General features: G+C 45.4%; 1 protein-coding gene across 1 annotated transcript; it reads left to right on the top strand.

Moving 5' to 3' along the window:
- The first annotated feature begins 1,125 nt into the window (after positions 1 to 1,125).
- OLFML3 (olfactomedin like 3) lies at positions 1,126 to 3,821 on the top strand. The gene is given in 4 exon segments (XM_037826317.1): positions 1,126 to 1,286; positions 1,930 to 2,215; positions 2,547 to 2,694; positions 2,696 to 3,821. Coding segments are annotated over 4 exon segments (1,218 nt in total). The 5' UTR covers positions 1,126 to 1,172; the 3' UTR covers positions 3,366 to 3,821.
- Positions 3,822 to 16,804: the final 12,983 nt, after the last annotated feature.

Genomic DNA, 16,804 nt, shown 5'->3' with positions numbered 1-16,804 from the left:
ATATAGAATGAGAAACAATTGAAACACCCTTTTGTACCATTACCAAGAGAAATTACCAGTTGTGTGATTGCTCTCTCCCAATAGTAGAGAAGCTAGAATATATTTGTTTTGATTTAGACTGCAACATACATCTTTTTCAGATTCTTCTTTCTAAAAAATGAATGTAAATTTAGTGTGAACTTGCTAAACACTCACCAGTTAACAGAATATACCTGGAAGCTTGCAGGCAAAGGAAAGCCAATGTAGAACAGCTCTGATGCCAATCTCACTTCCAGGTAATCAAGAGTTAATTATACTGCTTTCACAGTGATCTGTTTTTTGTTGATTTTATCTCAGTTCTATTCCTTTCTGTGGGCTAAAATCAGAAGGAGATTAGGATAGCCCCCTAAAGTAATTGGGTAGTCTTTGGGGAAATCTCTGTTTTAGAAATGAAAACCCCTGTAAATTTAGTCTAATGGCCTGGCATGTTGAGAATTTACTTGGCCTGCTTTGTGGAAAATTTCCCACCTGGGGTGAAGGCTGTTTCTTGGTTTCCTTATTCATCATGAGAGAGAACACCTTTTACTTAGCACAAGATGGCGCCAATGAGCTATGGAAGAAGTTAGTACAAACTTGATCACTATGGCCTTTTTTCCCCCACCTCCTTCCCTCAAACCTCATCTCCCTCCACTTCCAGCCTCCAGAGAACTATCCATTCTACTGTTGGCTGGGGAAGGGAAGGGTTAATGAAGGATACCAGTCTCTTAAGAATTCAGCACTGAAAGCACTCTCCTAAAACATAGGAATAGAGTTAGCCAAGTTTTCTCTGGGGCTTCTTTGCCTCCTGTCTCCTGCAGCTAGCTCCTTTCCCTGGGTGACTGCCCAGGAGGCCTCTGCTCTGGGTTTCTCATCTCTTTCCCCTCTTATGGGGAGCCTGCAGCCCAGGCAGGAGGTGGTTAAGGCTTCTGGCTGCTCTGCAGTGGGGCCATCTGTGTTTGATCAATCCAAGCAGAAAGGAAGGGGGTGGGGGTTGTAAAGACACTGTGAAAACATTCCAGAGTAGTGAGAGACCCAGAGATCCAGAAAGTGAGGAGGCACCGCCCCCCACCCCGCCTCCGAAACTAACCCACGGGCTTAAGCGGAAGAGGCAGACTGTACACTCGATTTACTCTGGCCCCACTCTCCTGGCTGCCATGGGGCCCAGCGCTCCTCTCCTGGTCTTGCTCCTTTTGTCTTGGTTGGGACCCCTTCAAGGACAGCAGCACCACCTTGTGGAGTACATGGAGCGCCGACTAGCTGCCTTAGAGGTGAGGGACTCCTTTCTGTTCTTGCCCAGCCTAGAAGAATTCCACGTCTTCTGTTGGTTCACCCAGTTTGTCAGGGATCTGGGGATGACAAGATAGGACTCTTTAAGCACCTAGAGAGAATTTCATTAGAGGATTCTGAAACTTACAAGCCTTCCTCTTTCCCCACATAAAGCAATTCCAAAGCAAATATACCTTCATGTTTTATCCCTGGGATGAAATGGGATAAGGAGAAAGAGTGGAAATGAGAGGATTGTGGGGAATCATCTCAGTAGGAGCTAATAATTCTGCTGAAGTTGGAGGCTCCCAGAGAATCTGCAACTCTCTGCCTTTTTAACAGTTTGAGGTCTGTAGCATCTTAATTCCTGACTGCCCTGGAGACTCAGCTGATTCTGTGCACTGCTCACAGAGAACACAGACTGGAGGACATGGAGTGGGGGTAGGGACCTAGGTGAATCTCAGCTGGGCTCTTGACACTTTTAGCATCTCTGAACATCTGGTTTCTCTTTCTGTGGGGGTTGAAGGGAATCTTGAAGCCTTGGCTGAGTTTGCGCTCCTTTTCCCATTCCCGATTCCCTGGTTGGGCCTCTCTCTGTCTGGGAGCTGCAACCTTCCAGCCCTCCCTCCCACTCCTCCATCCCCTCAGGAACGGCTGGCTCAGTGCCAGGACCAGAGTAGTCGCCATGCTGCTGAGCTGCGGGACTTCAAGAACAAGATGCTGCCACTGCTGGAGGTGGCAGAGAAGGAGCGAGAGGCACTCAGAACTGAGGCTGACACCATCTCAGGGAGAGTGGATCGTCTGGAGAGGGAGGTTGACTATCTGGAGACCCAGAACCCAGCTCTACCCTGTGTAGAGGTTGATGAGAAAGTGACTGGAAGCCCTGGGACCAAAGGAAAAGGCAGAAGAAATGAGAAGTACGATATGGTGACAGGTGAGTGATCTGAAAGCAGACCTCCTGACATTTTCAGAACCTGAATTCTTCCTTGGTTCTTTTCCTCTTTCCCCCCTTATCCCAGTCCAATGTGACTCTCTTCTAGAATCTGTTTTGGGGAAATCCCTGAAATGGCTGGCTGTTAAGGAGAGTTGCTGGGGGGCTCAGGCCTCTGTGGTGCCTCCTCTTTCCCAATCCTTTAGAAGAGCGGAGGCACCCACTGGGCAAATGCCGCTGTTCTCCAAACCACCAGCCCTGGGGGAGTTCCTGCCATGAACATCTAACTCTTGCTTGTCTTTCCTTTTCCTGTGCTTCTCTCCTTTCCCACCAGACTGTGGCTACACAATCTCTCAGGTGAGATCAATGAAGATCCTGAAGCGTTTCGGTGGCCCAGCTGGTCTGTGGACCAAGGATCCATTGGGGTCAGCAGAGAAGATCTATGTATTAGATGGGACACAGAATGACACAGCTCTTGTCTTCCAAGGCTGCGTGACTCACTCTTGCCTTGGCTGCCCGGAAAGCTTCCCGAGTCCGGGTGCCCTTTCCCTGGGTAGGCAGCGGGCAGCTGGTATATGGTGGCTTTCTCTATTATGCCCGGAGGCCTCCCGGAGGACCTGGAGGGGGTGGTGAGTTGGAGAACACATTGCAGCTCATCAAATTCCACTTGGCAAACCGAACAGTGGTGGACAGTTCAGTATTCCCCGCAGAGAGGTTGATCCCTCCCTATGGGCTGACAACAGACACATACATTGACCTGGCTGCTGATGAGGAGGGCCTTTGGGCTGTCTATGCCACCCGGGAGGATGACAGGCACTTGTGTCTGGCCAAGTTAGACCCACAGACACTGGACACAGAGCAACAATGGGACACACCATGTCCCAGAGAGAATGCTGAGGCTGCCTTCGTCATCTGTGGTACCCTGTATGTAGTTTATAACACTCGCCCTGCCAGTCGGGCCCGCATCCAGTGCTCTTTTGATGCCAGTGGCACCTTGAACCCTGAACAGGCAGCCCTCTCTTATTTTCCCCGCCGATACGGTGCCCACGCAAGCCTCCGCTATAACCCCCGAGAGCGCCAGCTCTATGCCTGGGATGATGGCTACCAAATTGTCTACAAGCTGGACATGAGGAAAAAAGAGGAGGAAGTTTGAGGAGCTAGACTTGTTTTTTGAATTTCTCTCACCTCTATTCATTTATAGCTCTACTAAATTTTCTGCTCCTCATTCCCCAAATGTGAGCAAGTTGTGGTTCAAATCCTATATATTTGGCCAATGGGGGGCAAATTCTCCTAGCCCCTGGTTCCATATGGAACTCCATGTCTTGAGTAATCTTCTTAAAGCTAAGAGTGAAAATCCTAAATGTTCAAATGTGTGTTCCTGCTCTCCTGCCCCATATCAATGAATTTCAGGACAAACACCACCCAGACCCATATGGGGGCAACCCCAGGGAGCAGACAACAAAATGTGAGTAGGGGGGAGGGAGGACTAGGAGAAGACTTAACTCTGTCTGCTCTCCCTTACCCCTCCCTTCAGTGTCCTGAAAAATTGGACTTTGTTGACATCATTTTGTACTGCAAAATTTTGCATTAAAAGGAAAATCTACCACTCCTCTCCTGTTTTTGTTTGGAGTAGCCCTCAGATCAAAAATTTCCCCATGAACCCTCCAGTTTTCATCCTCCCACTCTAATGCCACCCCTTAAGCCACAGTAGGCACTTGGCTGGGCTCCCTTTGCCAAGAGAGTCTCTAGTTAGGGGTTTTACTGTGAGGCGCCTGGGGAAGTGGAGAATCCCGCCACTTTAGGAGGCTGGACAAAAGGCCTCCCCACCCACCGTCATCCACAGCAGCCATCCCAGAACCGCCGATGGCACCGTGCCCCTGGCCATGAGAGTCTGGGACTCAGAGGCAGAGCTTTCAGTTACAATTCTCAGAGGTTTTTGAACTAGAAAATGGCAGTTTTGTTGCATCAAAGTCTACTGTGGAAGTGTGGAAACTAGAGCCCTGAATTGCCTGTGTTTTTAGTAAGAACTTTAAATCTCACCTCTGAAGTGGACTCTGCCTTCACTCCAAACCTCCACTCCCATCTCTGGCACTGGGCTCTTCCCTAGGGCCGGGTTGCACAATTGTTCTTGTTCTGAACCACTCCGATTTTCCTGCTGCCACAGCGTCTGCGGTTTGAGTGGGGAGGAGGGGCAATGACTGTGTCCCAGATGTTGGTCTTACCAGTTCCCCAATACAGCCCTGCTTTCCCTTTCTGCACCCTAATCATCCACCCCAGTCTGGAAACCTGGTTGAAGTCTGACTCGGAGTCCTAGAAACTTAACCCTTTCTGGCCTCCTCCCTGGCCTCTGGCTTTGAATTGCAGAAAACCATCTGGGGAGAAGGGGTAAGAGGAGGAAAACCCTGGGTTTTGGACTCCAGTCTCTAGGAATATGCTGATCTCTGTACCAGGCCCCCTACCCCAGCTTCATTTCCACATTTGGCAGTCACAGGAGCAAGGCTGTCTGATGGACAAGAGTCACCACTTTTATGGGGAAGTTTGCCTCAGGCAGCTCTGGGAGTCCTCATGGTTTTTTACTCTAATGGGGGAGTGGGGGAGGGGACAGGAACACAGTCTTCTCTCCAAAGAACACTCCTCCTGCCACCCCAGGATGGGGTGGATCACTCCGGGCCCTGTGATCCTCCTTTTGTCTTCTTTTCTTCTCCCTTTAGGCAGAGCTGCTCCTGATGTAGGTTGTGAGGAAGAGGAAAAAGAAAGGCAGTGAGGCACCTCACAAAGGCCCTATTGTAGGGAGCCCGAGGAGGGTGGGGGCTCTCTCCCATTCAATTCTCTCCTAATGTGGGGTTGGCAACAGTAATCACCGCCTGTCAGCCCACAGAGGGGTCTGCCCACGGAACATCTGGCTGCAGTGCACAGAACACAAGGTTGGGAGGTGGCGGTGGGGTGGGGAAGGGAGTTCTCTGTGTAGGCCTGCAGAGAGGGGTCCAGGCAGTGAGGAGGGGCGGCAGCGTGGCACTGTGACAATTTGTGTGTGCACACGGGGTTGGGAGGGAGTGCTCTTCTCCTTCCTAGTGTGATTGTGTGTCTGTGTCTGATTGTGAGCTACTAGAGGTTGGAGCTTTGTCTGTGGAGTTGTCTTGATACCACACCAAACACCAGGAATAGCTTTTTGACGACCCCAAAGAGAAAATAGCTCTGGGACTGTGTGTGTAAATGACAGTAGTATGAGGAGCCAGTATAAGAAGTACATCTTTTAAACCCTGTCAGTCCATGAAAACTGGGTCCTTCCACCTCATACACGTATGTGCCTGTCTTTGTGGCATCTTTGTTTGCCCGAGTCTTCCTCAATCAGAAAGGAAGAAGCAGCCTTTTTTTTTTTTTTTTTTTAAAGGCTTAAAATTTCTTTGGAAAAGTTCACTCAGACTTTTCTGAAAGGGCAGAAATCTTTGGGGCCTTATCATTTATTACTTTTAGCCCCCCCCCCCCGCTTTGTGTCTCATACAATAGCTAGTGCTATTTTGGAAGTGTTTCGGAAGGTGAGTAGTATCGTGTAGGCAGATCCAGAGATCTCTCCAAATTCATTAAACTAAATTATCTGCTGTTCAAGGAGACAGAACCTTGGTAGCTGAATCCTATCATCAAAAAACAGCCTCGACACTCCGTCTGGACTGTCCATCACCTATCACTTGGCAAAAACAGATTATGACCTCTGGTTTGGGTTGAACACAAGATAGTGGAAAACAAAGGCCCTAAAGGAGGTAGAGATTTAAAAGCCCAAAGAGAAGTTCTCACATCTGTCCCCCAATATCTGGCCCTCAGTTAACCAGCCATGGATGTGTAGAAATAGCATCAAGAACCAGGAGGGGCTGCTGCTGTGGAGACAACTGTCCGCTAGATCCTCTGGTCCAAATGTTGCTTCCCCATCACAAGGCAGGGTTGAGAGGGCACCCCTCAGCCCCACCCCAGTCCTCAAAGTTTCCTACTTCTAAGGAAAGTATTCTAACTTTTAAGCTCTCCTCTTTATTCTCAGTGTCCTCTCCTCCCTGGTGCTGGTCTCGGCATCTTCCTGCCAGAGAAACCAAGGTGTTCCTCTTGTTCATTTTAATTAAGGAAACTGTATCAGTCAAGGTTCTCTAGAGAAACAGAACCAACAAGAGATATCTGTAAATATGAGATTTTATAGAAGGGTCTTATGCAGCTGTGGGGATGCACGAGTCCAAATTCCGTAGGGCAGGCCATGAGCTGGCAACTCTGATAAAAGTCCGTGACAAACTCCCCAGGAGAGGCTGGCTGGCTGAAGAGAAATGAAATATCTCTCTTTTCCCTAAAAAGTCTTCAGCTGATTGTATTAAATCCAACTGATTGGAGTCTTTCATTGAGGAAGACACTCTCTTATTTGTCATAGATGTAATCAGCCACAGATGCAATCAATTGTCTGATGATTTAATAAACCAGCCTTCTGGTTTATTAACCAGCCATGAAATGTCCTTGCAGTAATGGTTGGGCCGGTGCTTGCTTGACTGGACAACTGGGCACCATCACCTAGCTAAGCTGACACATGAACCTAATCATCACAGAGCCTGAACCAATGTTGTCAGAGCCCTGGATGGTGGGGAAGGGGAAGGCAAAGGTGTAAGGAATGAAGTTGTTGATTCAGCTGTCCCCTGGGATGGCTTCCTCTGGGATGGGGCTCTGAGCTAAACAGGAACCAGAGCCCTTCCTTCTTCCTCTTTTCATCTTAGAATTTCTAGATTCCTTCTCCATCCATTTCCTTGTAAGGTGTCACTTCCCTGAAGCTCCTGGGACAGAGGTCTCCTTTTGCTGCTCCCCATTTCTCTTCCTGGCTTATATCAAAACATACTTATTTTGAGAACTACTGAGAACCTCCCGGTATTTTTCCCAGCCTTCACAATAGCTCTCATTCTGGCTGCCTTTGCAGTGTGGCTTTATTCCTTCAGCTGGAGGACAGGGCCTTAGCCCCAGTCAGCAGCTGTAGCCTCCACTGGCTTCTCTGTTCCAGCAACCTGGAAGCTGGGTGCCTCCTCCTTTGATACCCTGGTCCCTAAGGTTGGTAAGTTCTCCTTTCCATGCTCCTTAACTTCTGCTCTCACAATGCAGAACTTTAAAGATTAAATCTTTATTTATGGATTTAATAACTCCACAGTCATATGGAAGTTCAGGTATTACTTTAAAAGGGCAGAGAGAAAAAGTAAAAAATGAAAAACTCTCAGCACTGTCACCAGAACGTGGGTTCTGACAATACCCAGAGTTGGACGCTTCTCCAAAACATGCTGGCATGACCGAGGGTGCCAAGTCAGCCCAGACTCCACTCTGAGAATGGACGCCCTTACGTCCCCGGTCCTTAGCGGTGTGGCCCAAGGTGAACAAATCAGGGCAACTGTTGCCCTGATACACTGCGGCAGTGAAAGCCAGACTGCAGAAGGAAAAGGATGAGGCAGACATCTGGAGAGAAACAGAGACCTGAGTGTGAGAGCAGCTGATCCTGACAGGTGTTCATGTCCTGGTTCCAGCCACCGTTCCCAAGGTCACACACACTTCCTGTCCTGGAGTTCTACAACATGCCTGAATCCTTAAAATAAATAGCCCATTTTTGTGTATTGTTGTTGCTTTGTTTTACTTATTTATTGTAGTCTTAGGTTATTATATTTCCCTGCAACACAAGAACCTTGAGTAAGTCTTCCCCTTACCTCCCCACCAAAATTCACCCTCATTCCCTGAACTACTGGGCAAATGACCTTAACTGTATAGGGCAATACTACTTGCCTATGGCCCAGAGGACTTATTAAAATAATGTATGAGGGCCTGTCTTGAACCAGTCCTACCAAGTCTCACCCAAATCATACTTCCTCCATGACACCTTCTAAATGGCCTGGTCACTTACCCTTTCCCACTCTGTTCACCCCTGATGTGGTTTTTCTACCTCCATCATAGCTGGTATCACAATTTACTCTGAGGCAAACTTACAGACTAGAAAGAGCACAGGCTTTAGAATCAGAGCTCCCAGGGTCAGAGTCTGGCTTTTCCACTTACAGTTATATTCCTTGGGCAAATTACTTAGTGCCTTATCCTCAAGATAAGATTAATATCTACCCAATAGTATTGTTGCCGAGAGGATTAAAGTCAACATAATGCAAACTATCTTGGGCAATGCAAACAATCAGTATGTGGTAGCTCTGAATCTTCACTTCCTTTGGAAGGCTTTCCTATGTCTACCTCCACCCACACAGGGTCAGGTGCCTTCCATTGGGCCCCTGTTCATCCTGTGCATGCTTACATTGGAGGACAGATCACAGACTGTTACATCTTGCTCATCCATGTGTACCCAGCTCCTAACAAAGCACCTGGTTCACCGAAGGGACTCAATAAATATTTGTTAAATGAATAAATGCCTCCATGTATTTGCATTCCCTATTAGACTATGAACCCTTGGAAATCTGGGCACGTTTGTCTCAGTCCACCATAGACCTAACTCACGAGTGGCACATTGCCAGCAAACAGTAAAATATTCTTGATAGCATCTTTCAATTCAGCTGAACATAAACAATCTCTAGATAAAAGCTGAGAGCAGTCTTGCAAATGCGGAATATGCCAGCCCTTCCACGGTGATGATGTCTAGCTCCAACATCTAAGGAAACTCGCACACTTGTCTGGTACATCTAAATCCTGGGCCATGGTGGGGGAGGAAAGTAATAACTACAGAAGGTAGTGGGGAGACCTTTCGTGTTCAGCATCTGGTTCAAAGCAAAGGGTTCTGGAGTAGTTAAAGCTGGGTTCCCTTCCCAGCCCTGCCACTTGGTAGAGTATGACTTGGAGCAAGTTACTTCACCTCTGTGAACCTTAGTTTCTTCATTTGTAAAATGGGGTAACAGTACCAACTTCACACAGATTGTTCTGAGGATTAAATGAAGTAATCCCTGTAAAGCAGTAAGCCCAGTGCCTAGCACATAGTAGATACTCAATAAATATTTTGTCATTGTTATTAATGCCATTATCATTGCATAAGTCTTTTCAGATAGCAAAGTATTTTCATGCATTTTTCTCTCCTTTGATCCTTACTATAATCCCATGAGATAGGTCTCATTTAATCATTCCCATTCTCCACCTGAGGAACCTGAGGCTTATAGAAATTAAAATAAAGATCACATAGCTAATAGGTGTTGGCACCAGGCCAAGAACCCATGTCTCAGAAGCCATGGGAAGAGCTGAATCTGAAATCGGACTGTCTGGTTTCAAATCCTTGCTCTGCCTCTTGTTAGCTACGTAATCCTGAGCAAACTACTTCATTTCCCTGAGCTTCAGTGAATACTAACTACCTCAGAGACTTGTGATGAATGGATGAGCTAGTGTTTATAAAGTATCTAGCAGAGCATCCGATACATAGTAGGTGCTCAATAAATGTTCATTCCCAGGCCCATGGCTCTTGCTGTGTTAATATTTGACAGTATGCCGATGGCCATCTCTGTTTGCTGATATAAATCACGGCTAGAACCAGTGGCTCTTCAGCTGCCTTCCCTTTCCATTTGATGCATTGTTCTGTAGGAAAACATTGCACATGTTTCCCACTACAGATCTCTGCATTATCAGTAACAGCACAGTTGACAAGTATCCTGCACCAGCCTTCAGGGAAGAAAGCAAACTGTGCTGAAGCATCCCTGCTTTCTCTGTGCCTGGACTCTGCCAGCAGTGATGTGATTTTTCGGTGTGTGTGTGTTTTTTTTTTTTTCTTTTTTTGTTGTTGTTGTTGTTTTGTTTGACATAGTGCTTCCAAGCTTTTTCCTTCCACTACATATTCTGTCAGAGATATTTCAGTTGTTCAGCAAGTGCTCCTAGTAGCCATAATTATTGACTTTTTTTTACTTACCTGCTGTTGATTTGGACAGATCCTTTCAATGCCGTTTTGGTTGCACTTGGTCTTATAGATCTTTATTACTGTCCAATTGCACATGAGTTTTTGTTTATAACTGCTGAGTTTTGTGTTTAAAGACCTCTAAATCCATGCAGTTGCCATATGCATCAGCTGCTCTTCATCTATTCTGTTTGCCCTTTGGAAGAAGGAATTCAGCGTGGAAAGAGCACAGGGTAGAGTAAGCCTACCTTTACGTTTCTGTGGAATTGGTCCATGTGGCAGAGTATACAGGCTCTGGTACTCATCAACTGTGTGACTTTGAGCAAGATGCTACCACTCTGAGCCTCAGGTTGCTTATTTTGTAAAACAGAACAATATTACCTGGACTGCAATCTCATAGGATCGTTGAGGCTCAAGCCTAAATGCACCAAGCTTTTAGAACTTCCAGGAAGGAATCTTAGGAATCATCTAGTTTGGTTCCCACAATTTACAATTGAAGAAACTGAGTCCAGAGAGCTTTCTGAGGGCAAGGACCATGCCTCATCCATTTTCTATTCCCAGGATCCAGACAGATTCAGGCACATACTGGGTGTCAATATTTTGTAAATGAGTTGAATGACCAGCTCTCAGTGACGTATCTATGATTTAACTTCTCTTGATGACTCAGGCTTAGTGTTAACATCAGTTGCTGTACTGTGCTGCTCTGGCTGTGATGCCATCAGAACTAATTATGCTATGTGGAATGTGGCTATTACATTTTTCTACTTAGTGTTTCTTTGCTCTCCTCACTGTCACCTGCCAGTTCTCCCTGAAGCCACTGGATCCACTTCCAAGCATCACCATCCCTGTTTCTAATCGGCTGTCCACTCTGTCTGGAGCAGAACAGGAGTGAAAGGTCACACATACCAGGTAACTTTAACTAGAGTCACAAGGAATGTGGCCGAGTGTTCTTCAGACTAAAAGCAGAGCCTATTTTCAAGCTGGAAGGAACCTTGAAAGTCACCTAGGCTAGCTCTGGCAAGTCATGGGAGTCTTTTCTAACTCACTCCTGTCCAGTGCCTTCTGCACATAGTGTTATCAGTTTGCTCAGTGGCCTGTAAAAGAGCTGCATGTTTTATGCTGGTAATGGAGGAAGCGATGGTTTCCACCCCCTGGAATGTCTACCCGGTGACCTGGATTCTTAAGCCTTTCTTTTCCCACCAGCCCAGGGAAGATAAACACAAAGAGATGTGAATTTCTCTTTCTTTCCTGATTGTGATCTAGCCAATTCCCTCCTCTTCCCATCTCTTCTTTCTAGCCCTCTTTTGTCCTGATTGAGGTGAAATATTGTTCACAGTTGTATATTGCTTAGCTATCTAAAGGAAGCTTCAAAAATGTAAACTAGAAACACTTAAGGATAATTAAGTAGGTGAGGGAAGACGTAGGGGAAATGTTAATTGTAACACTGGATTTTAAATCGAGATAGGAATAATCTTTTGTAAGCCGAACTTCAGAATTCATTTGAAAGACTATAGATTGCTGACAGATTTTCAGCCATAAATTGTGATTCATGTTCTGTGGATTTTTGACGAGGGCAAATCAGGCAGTGAATCACTCTTATTGACTCAGGGTCTGCAGAGGATCAGGCTGGTTTACCCTCCCATGAGGGCAGTGTCCTGGAAGGGCATGGAACAGACATCCAAAGTTGAAGTTGTAATTCAGCTACTTTCTGCCTGTGTGATCTCAGTTTCCTCATTTGTAAGAAAGCGACAATATTAATATCTCTCTCCCAGAGGTGGTGTGATGACCAAATGAGATAACGTATTTTTAGTGTTTTATAAATCATAGAGCTACAGAAATGCAGGCTGCTATCATTACTCATGTAGTACTTAGCATAGATTATCTCTGGTCTCTGCTGGGATTTGGGCAGCCAAGGAATGGGAGAGATCAGGAGCCCATCTAGCATGGTGGGGCAAAAAGATGCCATACAAATGGAAATTCATAATTAAGGCAGTTGATTATTACAAACAAAAGCAATTTACAGGTATCCTAGACTCAAAAAAGGGGACACAAAGTCTGTCTTACCTGAGCCACTTTTTGTGATTGAATTGCTATCAGAAGTCATCAGCAGGCAGGAAATATAAAGCCAACACTTGGCGTTTAGGTTGCAAAGTCAAAAAGCTATGACAAAACAAAAACAAAAATGAAACACAAAAACCCATGACAGCGTAGGACAAGACTCAAATGTTTAGTTCCTGGAGCTGGAAGAAAACCAGGGCAAGACAAAAGTTAGAGTTAGGAAAGACAACTGAGAAACATTAAAGTCTGAATGGTGCTCAGGTGAGAGGCAGAATTTGTGGGAACATTTCACGGTCAAAGCCACCTGGGACAGACGACTGATTTAAAATTTATTGAAATTTATTGGATATTGATTATTTCCAGGGTGCTATGCACTTATTCAGAAGATTGCATAAGACAGCCACCAACTTATCTTCATGGTTCCTGGACTAGTAGGATAAGGAGGTGAATAAACAGGCAACTACATTGCAGTGTGATAGGTGCTAGGACTGGAGCTATGAGAGCCCATGGGAGGATCTTCTACCCCAGCCTTACCTGGAGGCTTCTCAGCTGGAAGCCAGAGGGCACCTGCGTGGGTTCCCCTTGCACCCACCGCCACAGCTGTCATGTGGCACCCAAAGGAATATTGCAGGAGGCTCCCAATTGACCTCCCTGCCAAAGCATCTCTCCTGGCTCCAGCACATTGTGCTCTCATCTCACTGTATGTCATTATTTGTTTACGGAACCATCTGCCCAGACTAAACTGTGCACCAGCCCCTTGGGAGGCGGAACTATAACTTTCTCTTTACAGCTTCAGTGCCTAGTGTTCCAGCTCCGTGAATGTCTGAGGACGATAGAGATAGGAAATGGAAAGAAGGCACATAGGAAGAAAGGAGGGTCCTTGACTGTCCAGGGGTGTCCTCTCCTGGGAATGTTTTCCATGAGCTTGGGAAGCAAATGCCCCAGACACCATGCTTTTCACAGTTTTAATCTCTTCTGGAAAACAGCTGCTCCTCTCCTGCATCTAGAAATAAGGGCTGCCAGCCAGAGAGCTACAGGCAGGAATGCTGGCAGCTACTTTTTCAAGTCTGAGAACAGGGCTTGAATGCCATTTTATGTCCCCCGGAGCCTAGACTCCCCAAGTTCATCCATGAATTCACCCTTGCCTTGGGCTGCAGCTTCTGCAGGGCACTCATCAATGCTGTTTACTGAGTCCTTTCCACCTGCCAAACACTGCACTAAATGCAGTAGTCTCACTTAATCCTCAAAATAACTGACTCCATCAACAAATATTTAGTGATGTCAACAAGGGTTGATGAGGACAAAGTGATGGACTGTGTGCCCTCAAGCTTACAGCTCAGCTGGAGTTGGGAACTGGGGAGGTGAGGAGGTAGTTAAGTGTGGGGTGATAAGACAGATATGTGTTTGGCTCTGCTTCCAAGACTACTTATATAGTTTAGGTAAGAAGACTGCCTTACAGGAAGGATTGGATTGAGAGGGTGTTCCAAGAAAAGGACTAGCATGAGCCAAGGTTAGGTATGGGGCATAGTCAGGAAATGGCCACTAGTCTAGTTTTATGACAATATAAATTGCCTCTAAGGATGTAGAGAAAAACAAAAGCCAAAAACTGTATCAGGGCCATATTGCTGAGGGGACTTGTTTGAAGCTGAAGCAATGTGAATCATCACTACCACTTAATGAGCTAACACTAAATGCATTGTCTCTTTTAATCCTGACAACAATCCTATGGCGTAGGGTTGTTTTTATCTCCACTTTATGGATAAGAAAACATAATTTGCCCAATATCATACACCTAGAATGTAGCAGAGCCAGAAATTGTGCCAATGTCTGTCTGGTTGCAAAGGCCATGCTCTTGACCCCTTCACTGCAGTGATCACCTGGGGGTAAGTGAGTTTGCCAAGGGAGAAAGTATGGATGGAAAAAGAGATTCAAGGCTCTAGGAGGGTCTATCTATATTCAGGGATTGGAACAATGAAGTGTCAGTGAAGGAGAGAGACTCAGTAGAACCAGGAAAAGTCCTCAGCTCTAAAGCCAAAAAAGGAGATGATTCCAAGGAGGAGGCAGCCAGAAGTCTCCAACATTCAGGAAGGTCAGGCAGGAAGAGGACTGAGAGTTTTAGGGAAACTGGAGGGAATTTGCAGTGGAGCACAAAAGTCAGCCTGCCAAGTGGGTGAAGGGAGAAAAGAGTGAAATAACCAGCTATCCATTGAAGAAATCTGTGATCAGGGGGAGGACAGGGAGGGCAGAAGCAAGAGAGAGAGAGAAGCAGGATTGACAAAAGGTTTCATTTATTAAAGTGTATTTTAAATTATGAAATAACTCAAATACACAGAAAATGGTACCACAGGCAACCGTGAACCACCACTCAGACTTAACAAATGTTAACATTTATGGTCCTTGCTACAGAGCTTTCTCTCTGTCTTTTAAAAAAGATACATAAAATTACAGATAGAGCTAATGCCCCCCTTCAATCTTTCTTCTCTTCCTTCCCACAGGTGGCTACCATCCATAAGTTAGAATCACTCCTATGTGTTTTTAAAAATACATTTATTGCAAATATCTATACTAATAAAGTTTGTAGAATTGTATGTTTTTAAAATTAACATAAAAGGTGTCTTCAGTAAATGCATTTATACAATATTAAAAACCTCAGCAGTATTTTTGAGACTTACCCATGCAGCTCTGGTTCATTCATTTTTTTTAATTCATTTTATTGAGATATATTCACATACCACGCAGTCTTACAAAACAAATCGTAGATTCGATTGTTCACAGTACCATTACATAGTTGTACATTCATCACCAAAATCAATCCCTGACACCTTCATTATCACACACACAAAAATAACAAGAATAATAATTAGAGTGAAAAAGAGCAATTGAAGTAAAAAAGAACACTGGGTTCTTTTGTTTGTTTGTTTGTTTTTTTCCTTCGCCCATTTTTCTACTCTTCCATCCATAAACTACACAATGGGGAGTGTGGTCCATATGGCTTTCCCAATCACATTGTCGCCCCTCATAAGCTACATTTTTATACAATCATCTTCAAGATTCATGGGTTCTGAGTTGTAGGTTGATAGTTTCAGGTATCTACCGCCAGTTACTCCAATTCATTAGTGGTTCATTCATTTTAACTATCATTGGATTAATAAGGTGTATCCCTTCCCCTCCTGCTGGACATTTTGGTGGTTTCCATTTCTCACTGTTAGAAACAGGGCTGCAGAGGACGTCCTTGTTCATGTCTCCTTGTACACATGTCGGAGAGTCACTCTAAGGCAAACCCCCAGAAGTGGGAAAACTGGAGTGTCACACCCTCAGTTTTCCTGGGCCAGTGCAGTCCATGGCACTTTCCAAAGCAAGTGTACCACTGCACTCCCGACCCCGCACACACCACCTATGCTCAGCATTATCAAATGTGTTCATTTTTGCCAGTTTGATGGGTGTGAAGTTGTATCTTATTATGTTATTTAGTATACAAGGGCAGGAAGTTTTGGGATAAAGCAAGCATTTTAATTTTTTTCCAAGGGGAAAGGTAGGAGGCAGGCACAGACTGAAGATGAAATGGAGAAAGAAAACTGCCAGGGAACAAGCCCACTTAGGATGAGGGAGAAAAGTGATGGGAGGGGAAGAGACAAGGCTTCTTGGAACAAGGAGATGAAATACCCCTGGACAATAGAGAGTGTTCACACTGGAAAGAATCACAGTCTTGTTAGGAAAACAGTAGGTGGAATAACCTGCTGATGGTGAAGAGAGAGGAGAGTGAAACAGCCACTGAAGTGAATGTGATATGAAGCCAGTAAGAGATGACGGAAAGCAGGGCTAAGGGGTTGTGAGGGGCCAACAGAATCTGCAGCAGGCCCCTTGCACAGTCTCCTCATGGCCAGCCTCTCCTTCTCCCCTTGGACATTATTTGTCAACTGGTAACAACTAGCAGCTGCTTACTATTTTTGAGCCCTCACTATGTATACTTTTCCAATTTAATCCTCACAACCACTTATAGTTGCACTTCAGGCTTAAAGCAGAAAAGACAATGTGTTTATTTAGGTTGACATAAGGTTTATCTAAGTCAGGTACTATGTGTTGTGGCTGTCCAAAAAGATGACACACTTCAGGCTACAGTAATAGAAGCACAGTGTTAGCATGAAGGAAAGCAACAGTTTTGGGTTGCTCTGCTTTGGTCAAGCTAGAGCAGCAATATTCTTTTCTGTCCTGAGAGAAGATGGTAATTAGAGCTGCTACTATTTATTAGGCACCCACTATGTGCTAGGCTCCTAACAACAATCCTGAAGGGCAGTAACCTTATAGGTAAGGATCCTGCGCCTCTGAGAGGTTAAGTCACATGCCTATCTCACTGTGAAATGGAGAAAATAACAATTACTAAGAAGACCTATGGGAAACAAGAGCACTGTGTTCAAATATCAGAAAGGACATCATAAAGCAAAAGGATAATACTTGTTTTATCTGGCCCCAAAGTACAGAGCTAGGATCAGTGGATGTTAGTTACATGAAGAGAGAGACTTCTACTTAGCAAAAGGAAGAACTTTTCAACAGTCAGTTGTGCCAGCATTTGTGTGTTACCTTTAGTGGTAGTGAGCTCCCTGTTACTGGAGGTGTTCAAGCAAAGGCTGGATGAATATCAGATGGGGCTGCATAAAGGATGCAAGCAT

This window comes from Choloepus didactylus, chromosome 2, assembly GCF_015220235.1.
Source record: "Choloepus didactylus isolate mChoDid1 chromosome 2, mChoDid1.pri, whole genome shotgun sequence".
Classification (NCBI taxonomy): domain Eukaryota; kingdom Metazoa; phylum Chordata; class Mammalia; order Pilosa; family Megalonychidae; genus Choloepus; species Choloepus didactylus.
This window is presented reverse-complemented; position numbering and strand designations above follow the sequence as displayed.